Source organism: Trematomus bernacchii, unplaced genomic scaffold (assembly GCF_902827165.1).
Source record: "Trematomus bernacchii unplaced genomic scaffold, fTreBer1.1, whole genome shotgun sequence".
NCBI classification, from domain to species: domain Eukaryota; kingdom Metazoa; phylum Chordata; class Actinopteri; order Perciformes; family Nototheniidae; genus Trematomus; species Trematomus bernacchii.
Genome location: NW_022987714.1, coordinates 1,040,184 through 1,057,523, shown reverse-complemented (window position 1 = coordinate 1,057,523; position 17,340 = coordinate 1,040,184). Strand labels below are relative to the sequence as shown.

The 17,340-nt window shown below is 41.0% G+C and overlaps 2 protein-coding genes across 2 annotated transcripts in view; both read left to right on the top strand.

The window, feature by feature from the left end:
• ano3 (anoctamin 3) overlaps nt 1-7,308 on the top strand; it is a 33,538-nt gene extending 26,230 nt beyond the window's left edge. The window contains 10 exon segments of the mRNA XM_034142035.1: nt 351-515; nt 747-783; nt 901-1,012; nt 1,292-1,349; nt 1,605-1,702; nt 1,986-2,140; nt 2,277-2,429; nt 3,155-3,305; nt 3,388-3,574; nt 4,068-7,308. Of these exon segments, the coding sequence (XP_033997926.1) occupies nt 351-515; nt 747-783; nt 901-1,012; nt 1,292-1,349; nt 1,605-1,702; nt 1,986-2,140; nt 2,277-2,429; nt 3,155-3,305; nt 3,388-3,574; nt 4,068-4,250 (1,299 nt within the window). The 3' untranslated portion in view covers nt 4,251-7,308.
• A 7,845-nt stretch (nt 7,309-15,153) lies between these two features.
• Nucleotides 15,154-17,011, top strand: fibina (fin bud initiation factor a). The gene has a single exon (XM_034142074.1). It carries the CDS (start codon nt 15,342-15,344, stop codon nt 15,969-15,971), a length of 630 nt encoding a protein of 209 aa, XP_033997965.1. The 5' UTR covers nt 15,154-15,341; the 3' UTR covers nt 15,972-17,011.
• The last annotated feature ends 329 nt before the right edge of the window (nt 17,012-17,340 follow it).

Genomic DNA, 17,340 nt, shown 5'->3' with positions numbered 1-17,340 from the left:
ATAATCTCCCCTTTTGGGATTCAGGCTCAGAGTGAGATCACTGTGTTCCCTGTGCTACCTTTGGAGGGTTGTGATGTGCCAGCAGCGGCATAACATTTCCCCCTGCTGGAGGAAAAGGGAATTGATAAACAGGATGTCTTAATGATGTATTTTTTACTGGTGACATTTGAATGATGAGTTTTTTGTTTACCTGAATAGTTCATTGTTTCTTAATCAATAGGATTCCTCTTTATTCTGCACTGTAATTCATTATAAGATGACATCAAACAACCTAATCTAAAGTATTCATCACACACATGCATATAACATCCCCTCCTCTATTTCTCCTTTTCTTCGTCACCTCTCGTTAGATTTCCCTCGTTCTGACAGCCGTGTTTGCGGTGGTGGTTTTCCGTCTCATTGCCATGGAGAAGTTTGCTTCCTTCAACTGGTATTTTGTGAAGAACAACTGGCAGTTTGCCACCTCTGGCACCGGCGTCTGCATCAACTTCATGATCATCATGTCTCTCAATGTGGTGGGTGTCCGGACAAGCATCATCTGGCATGTTTACATATCCTGTCAAACAAATGCCATGAAAGATTTACTCCGAACTTTGTTCAAGGAAATATCAAATCCACTGCCAGAGAGAATTAGTGAGACTTTGTTTTTGTGTTTGCTGAGATTCCTGTTTGCCTCTCTTTTTCATATTCATAATCCTCCTCAACCTTTTCCATGTTGATGCTTACGAGTACTATCATCTTGTCAGGTGTATGAAAAGGTGGCCTATCTGCTGACAAATTTAGGTGAGTGTTGTCCACATTCTGCATGCATGAATACCTTTTGTTTTCTCTAACATGGTTGACAAAGATTTATTTTCTCCCTTGTCCACCCCCAACAACCCCCTTTTCTCCCCTTCTCAGAGCACCCACGGACAGAGTCTGAGTGGGAGAACAGCTTTTCTCTGAAGATGTTCCTGTTCCAGTTTGTAAATTTGAACAGCTCCACATTTTACATCGCTTTCTTTCTCGGAAGGTAGGCTGGCTGCCATGAACTCTTTCCGTTTACAGTGAATTGAATAAGCGATTGTGAAAAGATGTTTTGTTTCAAAGTGTCATGTCATCCACCAAGACTCCTTCCCTTTCCCTCCTCACTGTATTGTTCTTTGGACCTCATCTTTCAGTATTTCCATAAACTGCCATGACTAGAAATATAACCAATCAGTGGTTTATCAGACATAATTTGCACCTTTAAGTACCTTCATTTTCTCAGATTGGATTTCACAGCTAATATTGCCAATCTCAATCTGTTCAGGTTCGCTGGCCGGCCGGGAAAATACAATAAACTCTTTAATCGATGGAGACTGGAGGAGGTGAGTGCAAGTAGGCATCACTAATTCTAGTTAGGGGTGGTCATTGCCTTCTTTTATAAAATATATTTATAATTGTCAATAAATTAATTTGTCCAATGATCAGCCTATATAATACTGTGTGAATCATTAATCTCCCATATAATTACTGGGGTTTTGAATGGGATAAAGTGTGTCCCAGGATTCAGTCATGGATTTGAATTATCGGGCATGAAATATGGATTTCACACTTTTGTAATTTAACTGTATTTTTCTCAGTGTCACCCCAGTGGCTGTTTGATTGATCTGTGCCTGCAAATGGGAGTCATCATGTTCTTCAAACAGATCTGGAACAACTTCATGGAGCTCGGTTATCCGTAAGTAACATTATTTTATAATCATGTGTTTCTCTTTCTATGAACCGTTTAGAAATGCCACCAGTGCTGTATATTCCAGTGATTGGCAGTTTACAAACCTTTTGTCATTTCTGTTTAGTTTTGTTGTCCTTTAGCTCATTAGCAAATGAAAAGGTTTTTTTCTCCTGCAGAAACACATTAAATCCTCTTGTGTGCGGCTTAGGAAAAGGCTTCCTGCAATGCTCAGTCAATTGTCAGAAATAATTGCTTTGAGTTGACAGTTAGCTACTCGCTACGTTTTCAGTTTGCTGCAGAACTGGTGGTCTCGAAGGAAGATGAAGAAAGGAGGTGGCGGAGGGCCGAACGTAGAGAACAAAGCCCAGCTTCCTCAGTGGGACAAAGACTGGAATCTGCAGCCCATGAACGCCCATGGACTGGTGGATGAATACCTTGAAATGGGTAAAACATTAAACCCTCTTTAAATGTCATATTTTTCTTAAGAAGGAATGGAAGAAATCAAAGAATGTACGATGTGTGTGCCAAAGTTAAGACGGACTTCCTCTGAAGTTCATCCAAACGCCTCTTTTCTCTACAGTTCTCCAGTTTGGCTTCACCACCATCTTCGTAGCAGCCTTCCCTCTGGCTCCTCTCCTGGCTCTGCTCAACAACATCATTGAGATTCGTCTTGACGCCTACAAGTTTGTCACTCAGTGGAGGAGACCCATGCCGGCCCGCGCCACTGACATAGGTCAATGTGATCTCTGACTGCCCCCACACTTCCTCTCCTCTGTGACTCTGTTGTATTTTTAGATCACAGACACTTCTTCTAACAGTAAAACACTGCAGGAACAACACGTTTTTTTTCATATGGAATTAGCTATGTTCCCGTTTCCTCTGCTTCTGTGCCCGCCACATGCTGCTTCTCGCCTCCCACCAGCCCATCTCCCCATATGATTACTAACAACTCCCTCAACTGCCATATAATATATGACCAAATGCTTTTTGTGGCACGTTGCCCTGTCATTAAAGGAGGAATCCACGCTGTAACATTTACCATTCTTGAGCTGTAATGAAAACATTATCTTTCACTCACACTGAATCAAAGAGAAAAAAAGCTGCTTCTAAGTTCAAGCTGACATTTACAGATCACACAGTCTTATCTATTGCAGAAAGGGCAGAGAGATGATTTCTCTTCACTGACAGCACAGTAGCCTGTACAGACTTTTTGTAATGCTGCCAGAAAACAAGTATTTTGAGTCTGCATTTCAGGGCGTTGTTAAACTCATTTAGGTTGTTATTACTGTGCATAAGTACATTAGGTTTTTTCCTTTTCATTTGTTTATCAATATGTTCTGCATTATGCACTTTCTATTTAAAAGGCTTTGCAAGACTCGTAGAACTAAAGCTCCAAATTGTTGTGTATGAGGACATGCCGGTTTCTGACTCTTTTCTCTCCTCTGGTTGGGCTGCCAGGTATCTGGCATGGGATCCTGGAAGGAATCGGCGTGTTGGCAGTCATCACCAACGCCTTCGTCATCGCCATCACTTCAGACTACATCCCCCGCTTTGTTTATGCCTTCAAATATGGCCCGTGTGTGGACAAAGGACACCACCACAAGAACGAGTAAGCACTAAAAATAATGTGAAAGCTTGAGGTGTATCCGGCAGAGTGTTACAGTCTGATAGCTTCTCCTTTCCTCCTTCAGGTGTTTGCGAGGCTACATGAACAGCAGCCTGTCTGTGTTTGAGATGAGGGACCCGAAGAATAACCAGTCCTTATACTGCCGGTACAGAGACTACCGGGCGCCGCCCTGGAGCTCAGTGCCGTACGAATTCACGCTGCAGTTCTGGCACGTCCTGGCTGCCAGGCTGGCCTTCATCATCGTCTTTGAGGTCAGTCAGCATTTCCTTTTTGTGGTTTCCAGCCAAACAAACAGCTAAAACTAAATGTACAAAGTATGTGACTGTTTTGTAGGATTGTATTTTTATTTTTAATGAATTGATGTTCTGTGCAAACCTCACAAGCCCAATTTTAGTAAGTTAAAAGCTGTGATCCTGTTTTGAGGAATTTCACTTAAAAACCCACAGAAATAAATCCCAAATGGCATGGTGGTCCCGCTAAAAATAGGCCCCATGTTTCTTTCTTCTTTCCTTGAATAGTTGTCAAGATTTTCCTCTAACAACACTGCCTTGTGCAATGATTTATATAGTCCGAAAAACTGGCAAAACATACACCTATAAAACATTACAGGGAACATAAAAGTGCTTCTTTTGGTGCCCACAGTGTTATCCTTTTCATGCTTATCGAACTGTGCAACACATACTGGCAACTAAAGCTTGTCAGATCTGTGGACGGTAACTCATAACTGATTAATGCCTCCCTCAGCACCTGGTGTATGGCATCAAGTCCTTCATAGCGTACCTCATCCCAGACATGCCCAAGGGTCTCTGCGATCGTATGAGGAGGGAGAAGTACCTGATGCAGGAGACGATGTACGAATCAGAGCTGACTCACCTGCAGAAGGAGCGGAAGAAGAAAGGACGGCGTTATCACCATGAGTGGCCTTAGCTTTAACCCCTCCACTAAAACAGCCCCCAACTCACAGGCACAACCTCCCCCTGCCTGCTTACTTATGTGTTGTAGCTTTGAGAGTGTAGCTCCACTCGGCTGATTCTGTACACCAAAGACACCCCGAACCCTGTTTCAGGCTCCTGGAACTGACCGCTCCCTCGCCATCTGTTCCACGTCCAGTGTTGGCGCTGCTCCTGGTTTCTAGCTCTGACCCTCCCCCTGCCCCCCGACCCCTCGCCCGGCTTCACCCAGCAGGTTGCCCCGGGCTCTGTGCTGTGTCTCGGCTTCACTTGGAAAAACCTGTGCAATTGTAATGTTTACTATGCAGATCAAGGGCTGCAGATCACCACTGTTCACCTTTGGCACCCACCCTGCACTCTCTCTATGTGGCAGCTAGCTCTCCGCTTCGACTCTGTTTGGTGCCGCTCGCAGCATGGCCGTGTTTTCCTCCTGTCACACTTCTGCTGGTTATATGTGACAGAGCTACTTTAGCACTTAGCGTTTCTTGTTGCAAAAGAGATTCTAGTGATGTGGCTAACCAAGTACAACGGACACTGTTCCTGCAAAGCGACTGTATATTGCCCTTGAAGCATGCTGATTAATATTTGTGGCAAGAAAAACAAAAAACAGCATTCATCGTGGAGGATGTGAAACATCCATTTAGTACTTTGACAAAGAATGATCTATGACAATATATAAAGTGCATGGAAATATTGTTTTGTATCTTTTGATAGACCGTGTCTGTCATGAAGCCTGGTTCACGTGTGTCTGTTCTAGGTGTGAGCTGTGTGTTACTCTGTTTGTGCTACTGCTGAGCTTGACTGTCTTGAGGTGAAGAAATGTGAACTTTAGTGCGATTTGATTGTGCCTACAGTTGTGCGCACCGCAATTGTGTCACCAACATCACGTGTGCCTGTTTGTGCTGCACGTGCTTTTTTCAAGTGCAAGAAATATTCTCTCGTCGTTCTGTCGTGTGATCTTCTGTGAATCTCTCTGAACTCTCCTGTTAGGATTTGTTTTGGATGCGAGTCACACCACAGTACCTACTCGGGTCTCAGATAATGGCTCTGAAACACGGCATACGTTGTAACGTGACTCCCATCATGAACAATGTACACACTCGCATGCAGGAGCCACAAATCTGCTCTTCCGTTCTGCACTCGCAGCCTGTTTTTCATTTGTTGTTGGAAGCCCTGGAGCATGGTTGAAACTTGGATCACTTAGACATACCTGTGGCTTGGATGTTCAGCTTGCAAAGAGCATCCATCCACTGTTACTCACTCACAAAGAACACCAACATACATTTATAGTCCTTTGCTAAGCACACGGACAAATGCAGTTTCAGCTGCTTCCTGACTTTTACTCATGATAAACTGAGAAATTAGGTTTTATTTTAAGCTGTGACCTTTGTTGTGGTCACCTCTGATGTTAGGGAGAAGCATGTTTTTGGGAACTCAGGAAAATGGGCAGCATGAGCGACACGTCCATCTGTGAGTCAAAATGATTTCCTGTTTCATTCATGGTGAGACACATAGTTGAAGAGTGAGTAGTATTGATGAGAGGGTTCGGCGCGAGAGCTTCAGTACAGGTCATGTTGATCAAATGACAGTAAATAATATTAAGTAGATGTGAAAGTTACACCAAACTAACGACTGAAAGATATCACTACCCTGACCGCATTGCACTAGATTGAACACTGACAAACTTACTTATAATTTTACATTATTTCATTGTATTTATTTATTTTGCATTTGTATGTACATTTTATGATGTATGTCATATTTTTATACTTTCTTTTATGATCTATCAGTATGAGTTCATCCGTATTCACCCCCAGATAAACAAAGTATCGTCCACATTTCTCAGGTGTCCTCTGAATGTTTTATATTTTCTAAGATGTAATCAAAGGTGTCCTGCTTTTTAGGAAATATACTTTCTGCACTGTAGTCCATGTGCATGACTATAATGCAAACTCACAGATACTGCATGTTTGATTTTACTTTGCATAATCCCGAAAAGTATATCAGAGCAGAATCGCAGGTAAAATGGAGACAAACTGCAGGTTGTTGGTTAAGAAGTAATGATGCTTTCAGGTCATAGTGTTCAATCCATTGATCGCAATCATGTCATTCACTAGAGAGATTTTTTAATCCTCGTTCCAGTATTTACAAAAACTAGTCCAGGTTTTCTTCCCTGCTATGTGAACATGAAAGATCTATGCATGTTGGTATCCTTGAGTTTGAACAGATGCAGATGTTTATGGCCTGGTACATTTGTACTGTAGAGTTTGCATGACCTACTGTAACACCTGTTAAGTCATTAACAGCGTCTTAAACATATCACCCCCCCCTTTTTCATTTAATCCCTCTTGGAGGTCTGGACATGATGTCTAGTTTCTTGATGAAGCAGAAGAGTACGAGTATTTTCTAAATAAAAGTTTCAGTCTGATTTATATATTTTGGTCTGGAAACAACACTTTTGAATCCTAAGATGTGTCCACTGGGAATGAGAATTGTAGAAAATGTTTACTTTCTAACAGCTGTGTTTGAGCTAATGGGATAGAGATAAATATTATAAATGTAAAAGACCTTGGATGTTTGACTTACCCAGCCACTTATCCTTTCTTATCTTCTCCTGTCTAAAGGCATATGTTCACTTTCTCAATAACACATGCTGCACAGTGGTGGAAAGGCTGCCTTCATGCCTTCCACTGTTGGCGATAGCACAATATGGGTATTGCATAATGAGTAATAATGGCATGACCTTGCACATCTCTGAAAAGATAGCAGTCTAGGGGGATTATGCTTCCTGTATGCCTCCTAATAGGATTGAGCTTGAGCAAGTGATGTACTTGACGTGGAAGCACAGTGAAGTCAGAGCGTGGATTCAACTGTACTATAAGGTGGTACCAGTCGTGACATGAAGTGTATCAATAACATTGTTTACTTCGTTCCTGTTTACATGTAAAAACCATATTGAAATGTATAAAAATAATGTAACATAAAATTATTTGGATATCACTCTTTTCTGTAATAAATCATGGATTGTATCTTTTAAAGCAAATCTGGTTTCTTCCTTTGTGTTACTGTTATGATATTAACAACGGACAAACAGCCGCAGGGCCTGGATGGTGTCTTCTTCATGAAGTTTCACTAAATCTGCTTACAGAACAAAGAAGAGCGCAGCAAAGAGCAGGGATTGTTTTCTTTATTCCCCCTCGCTATTATCACAAACCACAAATCTTCTTGCCAGAGAGAGTTCATATGACATGTTGTTGAAACAAGGAAGAAACCCACTATTTGAGTAATGTAGGATTTTCCCTCTTCTTTATGCGAAGCTGCTGCTCAGCCCTCACTTCAGACTGCTTTTCCGCTCATGTCATGACATTTAAAGAGGAAAAAACTAAATGGTTTACTTTAAGCTCTGATGAAAAATGCTTAATACTTTAATTATTTCCTCTGTTCGGTATTTCTGTTGGATGACTACACCCAGATATTTGCTTTCACATCTCAAACCAACAGACGTCACAAACTGGCCTAAAAAATCTTTGATTTCACAAACGTACCACTGTTGGGTCCCACAGAAAAACATTTTCAGATAAAGATTTATTGCGTTTCTTTCTTGTTGTGCAACTGTCCCATATTAAGGAAGGTAGATGTCGTGGTGTGGTACTGGAAAACATTTAAGAGGATGCTGAAAAAGTTTAGGTGTAGGCACAATCTAAGCAAACATGATACATTCTTTGACCAAAAATAATGAAAATGAGGCAAAACACAACTTAAAATGTGGGGAAAGAAATAAGTAAACTTTCTTGAGAGGTAAAAGTAACGTGTAAAAATGCATCATTGCAAGTATTCCTCCTAAATACATTCATCCTGCACACAGAAGACAATGTGTTATCACCAAAATGTATTCCAAGTATCATTTGTAAAAGTACTTGTTTTGTAGAAAAAGGACCACTGGTTTTTATCTGTTCTTTTTGTGACAGGAACAGGAACACATAAAGGTGTGACTCCAACCTAAAGAAATCCCAGTAACTCAATGGTGAAACAATCAGCAGTGTACCTTGAATAATTAAATACACAGACATGTGTTATGTTATATCACATGTTATGTTATATCACATGCTATGATTAACATAATCACATACATGTGTTTGCACAGTAACAGATGCTGGGCGAATAGGATGAAGCTGCTGCTATCTTCTTCCTTCAAAAAGAAAAATGCTTTGGTTTAACACAAAATGTACAAAATGTAACCTACTGTAAAGCTCAGTTGCACATTGCTGCCACAGTCAGGGGCTTTCTGCAGGGCGAAGGTTAACCTGTGGGTCTGTTCCTCAAGCGGCGTTTTTCACATATTGAGCATTTTTCCAGAGATGTAACTCAAACCAAGGCTTCATAAATCAGTTTTGTTAACCACTCTCAGTCTCATACAGCCTGTAGACATTAGATCTCGGTACCTAACAGCACCTCCCTATTTATAGCTCCGCTGAGATTACAGTGCGGGTTAGGAAGGCAATCAGTGGGCTCGCGGAGAGTGTGGCCATAAATCCAACAGAGCTAAGGTGTAAAACAGGAATAAGGGCCAAGGATGACCAGCAGGGGACAAAAGAGTCACATTAACGACGTCCACAAATCATCATCAGCTAGCTGAGTGTAAGAAACTGTTTCCAACAGTAATGAAGGACTACAACCTGAATTGAATTGGATCTTTTATAGGAATGGAAAATATGTGTTTTCACAAACATAAATGACAAATAATGTTGATTAAAATGTGTCTCACTGACTCCACCTGAGGAGGCCCAGTCAATGTTTAGCCAGAGTGGCAGCTTGGCTCTGGAGTCAGTCTGTTGGTCTTTTGGTCTATCCAGCACTTTGGTTCAAAACAACAACAACTACTCAGCATCTATTATGAACTGCAATGAAATTGTTCACAGACATTCATGATCTCCAGAGGTTGAACCCCACTGACTGTTGATTCCCGTTGTCTCTACAACAATCGGAAAATCTCCATTTTGTAGATGTTCACCTTCAGACTTCAATATAAATTTGATTTGTGATATCCTGATTTTACATCTAGCGCCATCCACATGTCTTATCGAAGTTCCCCGATACTTTCAGGTTTTTGTTTTTGAGCAAATACATGCAAAAGTATTGACATTCTCATCGGACACAGAGCTGTACTTTATGTAAACTTACTAGACTAAGATGGTGAACCTGGTAAACATGATAACAGCATTTAGCCTTTACAGTAGCTCTAAGCAATACTGTGCCTGAGTGAAGCCTCACGGAGCCGCTGTCTGTAGACTCCTGTCAAGTCTTGTTAAGTTGTTACACCTTCAAAAAACGTATCCCTGTCTCAGGCTGTCAGCATATTTTTCATTAATTCATTGGATTTGAGTCTAAACCGGCTCCTGTGAGGTCCTTTCAAGATTACCTATAAGCATTTGAGCTGACAGTTTAAGACAAGCCTTGTTCAGCTTGTTGAAAGTGGGAAAAATTGAAAATCTGTTTTCATAAGTGAGCCATTTCAAGCAATAAAAAATGCATCCAAATTCTAATATTTTGTGCATAATGCATTTTCCACAGCAGCTGGTGAAGATAACAGTACAGCAGGCATGGTGTTACCATAGCTGGGTGAAAGAGGGGTGAGATTAAGATGCGAAGCATGAGTGACAGATGAGTTGACCTAAGTAAAGCTTCGCAGGGAGAAGTGGCACACTCAAATGACTTTGCGGAGCTTGACGGATGGAGGAATGCACGGACACATGTACAGAGGGTCAAGGCAAAATGCCGCTATCAAATCTCGAGAAAACAGCACAGTTATTTAAAGACATTCTGCACAACTAGACATATGAAACATCACCATCAATGCTGTAATAGTAAGTTGTAGCAGTAAAAGTGTAATAAATACTTTTTGTGTTCAGCATATCTTGGATTTGATATTATAGGGAAAACAAAACAATTAGAAACATATGAGTAATTTATGAACATCTGTGCCTTTGCAAACAATACACATTTATTTTAATTGTTCAATGTCTCCTAATCAGAGGCAATAAAGTGCAGGCTGCAGAGTAAACACCTGCAAGTCGATCCAACATCGTTTCCTCGCCTGTAAAATGTAATTTATTGCGTTTGATTGGCTGTCTGAAGACCTGTCCTGCTGGTTTGTGTTTATGCTCTGCAGAGCAGAATAATGTGTAAATAGCATTGAGCAGAATAATGTGTAAATAGCATTGAGCAGAATAATGTGTAAATAGCATTGAGCAGGTTTTGTGTTTACACAAATGTTTTTGAGTCCAGGTGTTGGCAGTGCTGGAGAAAATGACATGCCTGTTAGGACCCTTTTGTAAAGACACTGATGCTAATACAGCCAAAGAGTGGAAGTAAATCAACATCCTCACTTTAAATGACAAATTGTATAAAAATCCAATAAAAATCAGTCCTGAAAACCTGTAAACAACCTCTTTGAAAATCAATAAGGCATGAGCTGGTGAGCCAGGGAACCTGAAATCATTTGTTAAACAACACTAGCATACTTTATGTAAACAGACATGGAAAGGGAAAGATTTAGTCAACGGAGAAAATAATATATCACTGAAAAGCAGGATGAGCAGTGCAGGAGGCCGAGGGACAAACAATTAGAATATCTTCAGTAGTGAAGAATAAGCAAAGACATTATTTCAAAACAATTCTGTATATATCCATAGCGTATAATAAACAGAGTCAGGGTCTCAAAGCCTGGTGTATTTTCTGGATGATGGTCTGATGAAAACGTACTGTAAACCTCTCTGAGTTGGTGTCAAGGTTGAGAGCTTAGAGAGTCATTTATCATCAAAACTCTTCCATTGAATAACACTATAGCAGCAGCATGATGAATACCTCCACTCTCTTTTGAATGCATACATGTAACCTTCAGTAGCAGCGGAGCCATTTGTAGTGCTCCCACTCTGCAGAACATTTATGACTTTATCGCTTTTAAACAATGGTGAGTGTGTGGGCTTGTGAACATGTCATCATTCACTGATCTGTGTGTAGGAAGAGAGAGAAAATGCTGTGACAGTGATTATAACTCTATGGTAGGTGAAAGATAGCACTAAATGATATGTCTTGTTCCTGTATGCATTATAGTCTATTGAAGATTCTGACAGAGTAAAATTACCTCCTCTGCTCACTGTTGAACATCGTTACAGAATAATAATCTTAACAAAAGCACTTATTTTTAGGAATAAATACAGAAATGTGTGCTTACAGATAAGGATTTACTGAATACTGCCAATAGCTCCAAAACTCACAACGACCACCGGCCAGGCTGATTGTCTGTCTGTTCATTATTGCATTATTCAAAACAACATCGTGCAGAGGTGTGTGCTCTCTGTGTGCTTTTTTACATTGATTGTTGATTAGTACAGTAGGAGTTCTGTTCCTCTAGACTAGAGCCTTGTTTTAATGAAGGTCTACATGAATAAACAATTGCTTCACAGATCAAAACTTGTCTGAAATGATCATGTTGGGGTCATAAAGGGTCACAGTGAGATAGTGAGTCAGCTGCCTCCCCCACAGCCTGCAGGCTCTCACCCTCCTGCTGCCTCACATCAGATCTGAGGAGGAATGCATTACCACCATCAGAAAGGCATCTGTCCAAACTGCATGTCTTCAGGTCTTCGTACACACACTCACACAAACACAAAGGACAACAGTATACAGTAGAGGATCAACAACAACACCCCTCCCAACTCCTCTAAATTATATTTGTCACATCTGTTGCTACATCGGCCTCAGGCGGCTCTGCTTTGACTGCCGGTCAGTTTACTCTCTGTGTGTTTATGTTGAGACGCTCTATTTATTCAGGTGTGTAACTGAAGCAGAAGAAACAGAGAAAGGCTGCATGCCGGGAAGCTGTCTTTCCTTGTATCCTTCATGCAACAGTGTAAAGCAGAACAACTGTGGTTTCCAAACAAACAAAAAGCTCCACTCTGGTGAACCAAAGTTAAAGCTTTGTGTCAAATACAAAACATGTGCACGTACGAGGCTTCACATGCTTGTTGTGAAGATTACAACATATTTCTACACCTTCATATTGAGTGTTTATCGCTGCTCGTTTCTGGTGTATTCAACCTTTATAATTACCATGATACTGACGTCTGTTGTTGTTGACGTCTAGGTGGTTTACAAGCTCTAATACTGTTAGGACATGACTTACCAATGGAAAGAGGATGATTATAGTTACAAACCCAAGTAGCATTTTCCCTCACTCATCCCTCAGCTCAGTGTTTTGGTTGTCTGAGAGAAACTTCACTGTTTGGGTTTCAGCCCTTCGCTCTAACCAGCGTCACATCCAGACACAGCAGCTCCATAACCCTCTGTACACTACCTGCTCAGCACTAACCCAAAGACAAACACAGTTAGTGACTGTCTGGTTACACAGTGCAGCATTTAGCAGCTAAAGAGCCAGATATATCATCTCACATAGATCTGCATCTGATTAATCACCCTGTTTGCACTAAACTCTCCTGATCTTTAAAGTCTGCTTTGGGCCTATTTCCTCACACAGTATTCATTAATAATATCGATATGAGGTGCACTCTATTTATCTTTGCTAGTTTCAAGGCCCTTTGACTGTATGTTGTTTCATTAATACCCTATAAAGGTATGATATGTGTGCACTGATATTGTCCAAATAAAACCACAAGATCGTTGTATAAGGGTTTTTTTTAGTTGTGTACTTACATTATTCAAAATTCTTCTTTTTAAGCCTTGAGAAATGTGTAATTTATATTAAATTAATTTTAATTAGATTAACACTGAAGGAATCCTGACCATTCGAAGCTGACTACAATGGTAGTGAAAACAACTCCCATGATGCTACGCTACTTCCTGACGTCACTTCTTTGTTATTGTTTTGATTGAGCAACACCCCCCATGTCTGGTCTAAAAAAAAAGGCCCACCTCCTCCAGTTGTTGACCTTTACCGCCACATAAACACCTGCTTCTGATTACCTCATCAGTTCCCTTTGTGGGTCTGCCCTTCAGCACATTACTCCTGACAGATTGTGCCTCGCAGCCATAGTGTTCCAGCTTTGTTGTCTTGCACTGCCTTTTTATTTTTGAGCCTTTGATCCCAGCAAGTTGTTGGACTTCTTCCTGCACAATCTCTTGGTTTTGTAGCTGCTGACAGCTGACCTGTATCCTGCCTGTTGACGAGGTAAATCCTGCTTTCATCCCTCTACAGCTGTCTGAGGAGTCTGCTGCGCCTCTCAAGTCAGAACTGTTGGAGAGAATAAAACATACACAGCAACTGCTTGATGTAAAATCGTACTAAATGTGATCAAACATTTGATTTCCCATCCTATTTAGTTTCAGACTATCAGATGATTCATATACTTTTCCAGGAACTTTATCATCTTAATATTGTTGTGTGTAACAACACAGACACATCCCCCCTGCTGCTCTAAACACTTGATGTAACATGAATGGATGGATCAAACAGAGGAGCTTTATCCAGCTCTGTGTTTATAGCTTGCCATATGTTTCCAGTTTGTGCAAAACATGATGAGAGCCGTATCTGAGACCACCCTGTGTAATTACCCACGACAGGATGTGCAGTAGAGGGTATCGCAGCCCAGGGGCCAGTAATGTAATCACCTGAGTGAAGTAATCACAGTGGGCTCTTACACTCTCTAAGACTGAGAATACAATGGAAATGCATCAATTCAGAGCCCCTCTCTCTTGAAATGTACTATATTTATTGTTTCAAAGTAACCTTTTGGAAATGATATTCCCATGTACAGTATTAACGTCACCCTCTAGTATTTTATTGCATGTGGTTTTTTGGAATTATTTACGCGATTTAATTGAAAATGAAATGCAAAACTGATCCATAATTTCCTTTTAAATTATTAATGTGTGTATGTATTCTATGACAATAACACAAAGCTGATGGTAGAATAGATATACCATACATGTAACTTTTTGGCATCATTCCTGAATTATTAAATAAGAGATATTATTTATTTATATTTATTTTACAAGTGAGTGAGAATAAGGTAATAAATGCAAGACTTGGACTGACTGTGTGCAGTGGATTGAATTCAGTCAGGCCTTGAATATTTAAAGTGTAAAATAAATGTCCTGGAAAAGGCTTTGGCCCGAGGCTCTTGGGGGACAGCGACACATATTTAACAATCTACTTGATTGCTCACTTAAGATGTCTGCTGTCCAAAGGGTATGGGAGAGGGAGCTTGGCAGCGACGGTCGGGAACTAGATTGGAAAATAATATGGTCCAACTGCAGCAGTACACCAATAAATGTCTTCCTAATGACGACTCATCTTTATCCCTCTCTTCGAAGCAGTGTGGACTGCAGCTGGCAGGGCTTACTGCAGCTAAAGAGACCTAACTGATCATTTGCTTTCTCCCCAGACTTCTGATGATTGAATGCTGGATGGCCTCCTATGAGTGTACAGTATCCCTTGCAGGGTCTTTTAGGGACCACCTTAAAAGGAGAGCTTTTCCCCCTCACACTCCTCCATGGCTAGGAGCCTAAAATCAGAGCTAAGTTAGTGGACTGTGGACATGTGGTTGTACTTCATTCAAGGATTTGTTTTTAAATATTTATTTAAAGTCTTCTGTTATTTGTATTTGCTTTGTAATTTATATTTTCCTTTTAATGCATCTTACCGCACTGTTGTTGTTGTTTGAAAAGACTTGTCTTTTCTGTAATGAAAAACTTTTTGAAGACAAAAATCCTTTTTAAGAGAATGGTTTTATGTGAAAAAAGTATTCATGTCAACATTTGGTGATCTTGAAGATCGTGATTTCTGTCTGTAATATGATTATGACGACAAGCTCTGGTTATATAACATTTGTTTTACGTGGTAATATAACTCAAACATTAAGAAATAGTTTAAAACGTGTAAACTGAGACAGAATGTTCATTGGGACTTCCGCTGGGGCCCACGGGTCTTAAACAGGCGGTCTGCGCCTTTTAGTGACGGGGGACTGTGTAACATGAGTCGGGATGAAAACTATGCTCCGGATCCGGCAGCCAGTGCAGATGCTGTTCGCCAAAGACAGAGAGGAGGTGCATGATGGAACCCGTCCCGCTGCTGCTCGTCCTACTCTCATGTTTGCCGTGCGCCTCGGCAGTATACACCGGGCCCCTCCAACCGGAGATCTCCAATGGCACCTTCCACCACTTCTTTGTCCCGGACGGAGATTACGAGGAGACGGTAGACCCGGAGGAGTGCCAGATGCTGTTTAAATTCTCGGACGTTTATCCCTGTGGGGCCTCTGAAGAGAGGGACTCCGTAGTGAGGGACGACTTCATCATCTCCAAGCTGCAGGCGGAGGACACGGCGCGCCTGCTGGAGAGCATCGGCCGCACCGTGACGCAAGACCTGGACGGAGAGGACAGCTACGGCAAGTTCCTCCAGAGGGAGATCTCTCAGATCGGCGAGGCTTTTTCAGACGTGGACAAGTCTCTGCTGGAGCTGGAGGTAAAGTTTAAAGAAAGTCAGGAAACAGAGTTGAGAGAGGAGCAGCAGCTGAACGGATATGTGATGAAGCAAGTGAGTGACATCCGGGGAGCTCTGAGGGAGACTACTGACATCTCCGTGGGGCTGAAAGATAAACACGAGCTGCTGTCTCTCATCATCCGCAGCCATGGCACCAGACTGAGCCGCCTGAAGACAGAATTTCTCAATGTTGGCTCATAGTGTGCTTATTGAAAGCTTAGTGTGTGTGTTTGTGAGGGAATGTGTGTGAGTGTTTGAGAAACAGACCCTCCAGTTCAACAAACAACTGGAAAGTTATGTGTGGCTTATGAATAATATCTTGAATATCTCTGACCTTTGGTTACCCACCCCTTGAACATGTGACATTGAAGGAAGCTATAACACAAACATGAAGGCATTCCTCTGAGTCATGAGGGAAATGTGAACATAAATTATATCTGCATGGAGCCAAGACTTTCAAGTGGAGTTATCAGCATCTAAATCTATATTATAGCAATTGTTTTGTCTGAATGGTTTAAATTATGTTGTGTATATACAACTTAACTGATACAATGTTTATTATTCATACAATATCTTAATTTCCCCTTTTACTTTAACAAATGTTACTCATACTTTACTTATTTGTCCTGAGACACAAACTATACTTTATTTTTTAAAACAATCTCCACCTTTTGAAGTTTGAGGTTTACATAAACAGTAACAATAAAAATGTTAAAAATCGGAACTTTTGATTTGTCCGTCACATCAAATCAAATCAAATCAAATCAAGTGCTATATATATAGCACATGTCACAAGTGTAGTTGGCACTTAAAGTGGCAGACCTGACTGTCCCATCGAGTGGACTTGGTTAATTGACGTCTAAAGTCTGTCATTGCCTCCCATTTCCATCTGGAAGTCATCTACTGGAATATAAAGTATGTTTGTCCAAGGCGACCACTGTCGTCATTATCTATTCCTTTCTCTTTCATGATCTATAAAGTGTGTGGTTTATATGAAATGTCTTTGTGTTGAAATTCTGAGTGGTTTTGGATTATGTCACTGTACTAAAAAATATACTTATAAATGACGTGCAGCTTGTTTAAATCTCTTAAAAATTCAACTCTCTTGCTCTTCTGCTGTCGACATACAAATTATGTTTAGAGACATTGTTTATAGGAGGAAAGTTGTTTTAAAATCGTATAAAGGCATTAACTCTACCCTGCAGGGCCACACAGACACATAAACCTACTCTCAGGATGTTTTCATTTGCACTGTCTTTCATTTAATATTTGAAATGCCTTTTGTAGAAATAAGTGTGGTTTCTGTTTTTATACCGTTTAAAACTCTCTTGTTCCAGTCAAAGTCTGTAACAACCACAGAGTAACTGCTATAAGCGTGCCCACTTTTACAGGTCGTGTCTGTGCAGATGTGAGGGAGCCAGATGGGCGCAACTGGGTGTGATTTCCTCTGTCTGGTTTTCCTCACAGCCCAGCTTCCCCTTGGGGACCCTTTTTAAAAAACATTTCTCTGTAGCTCAGCACAGTGTTGGCCAACCCTGTCAAAAAACCCAGAGAGAAACCCTATATGGCT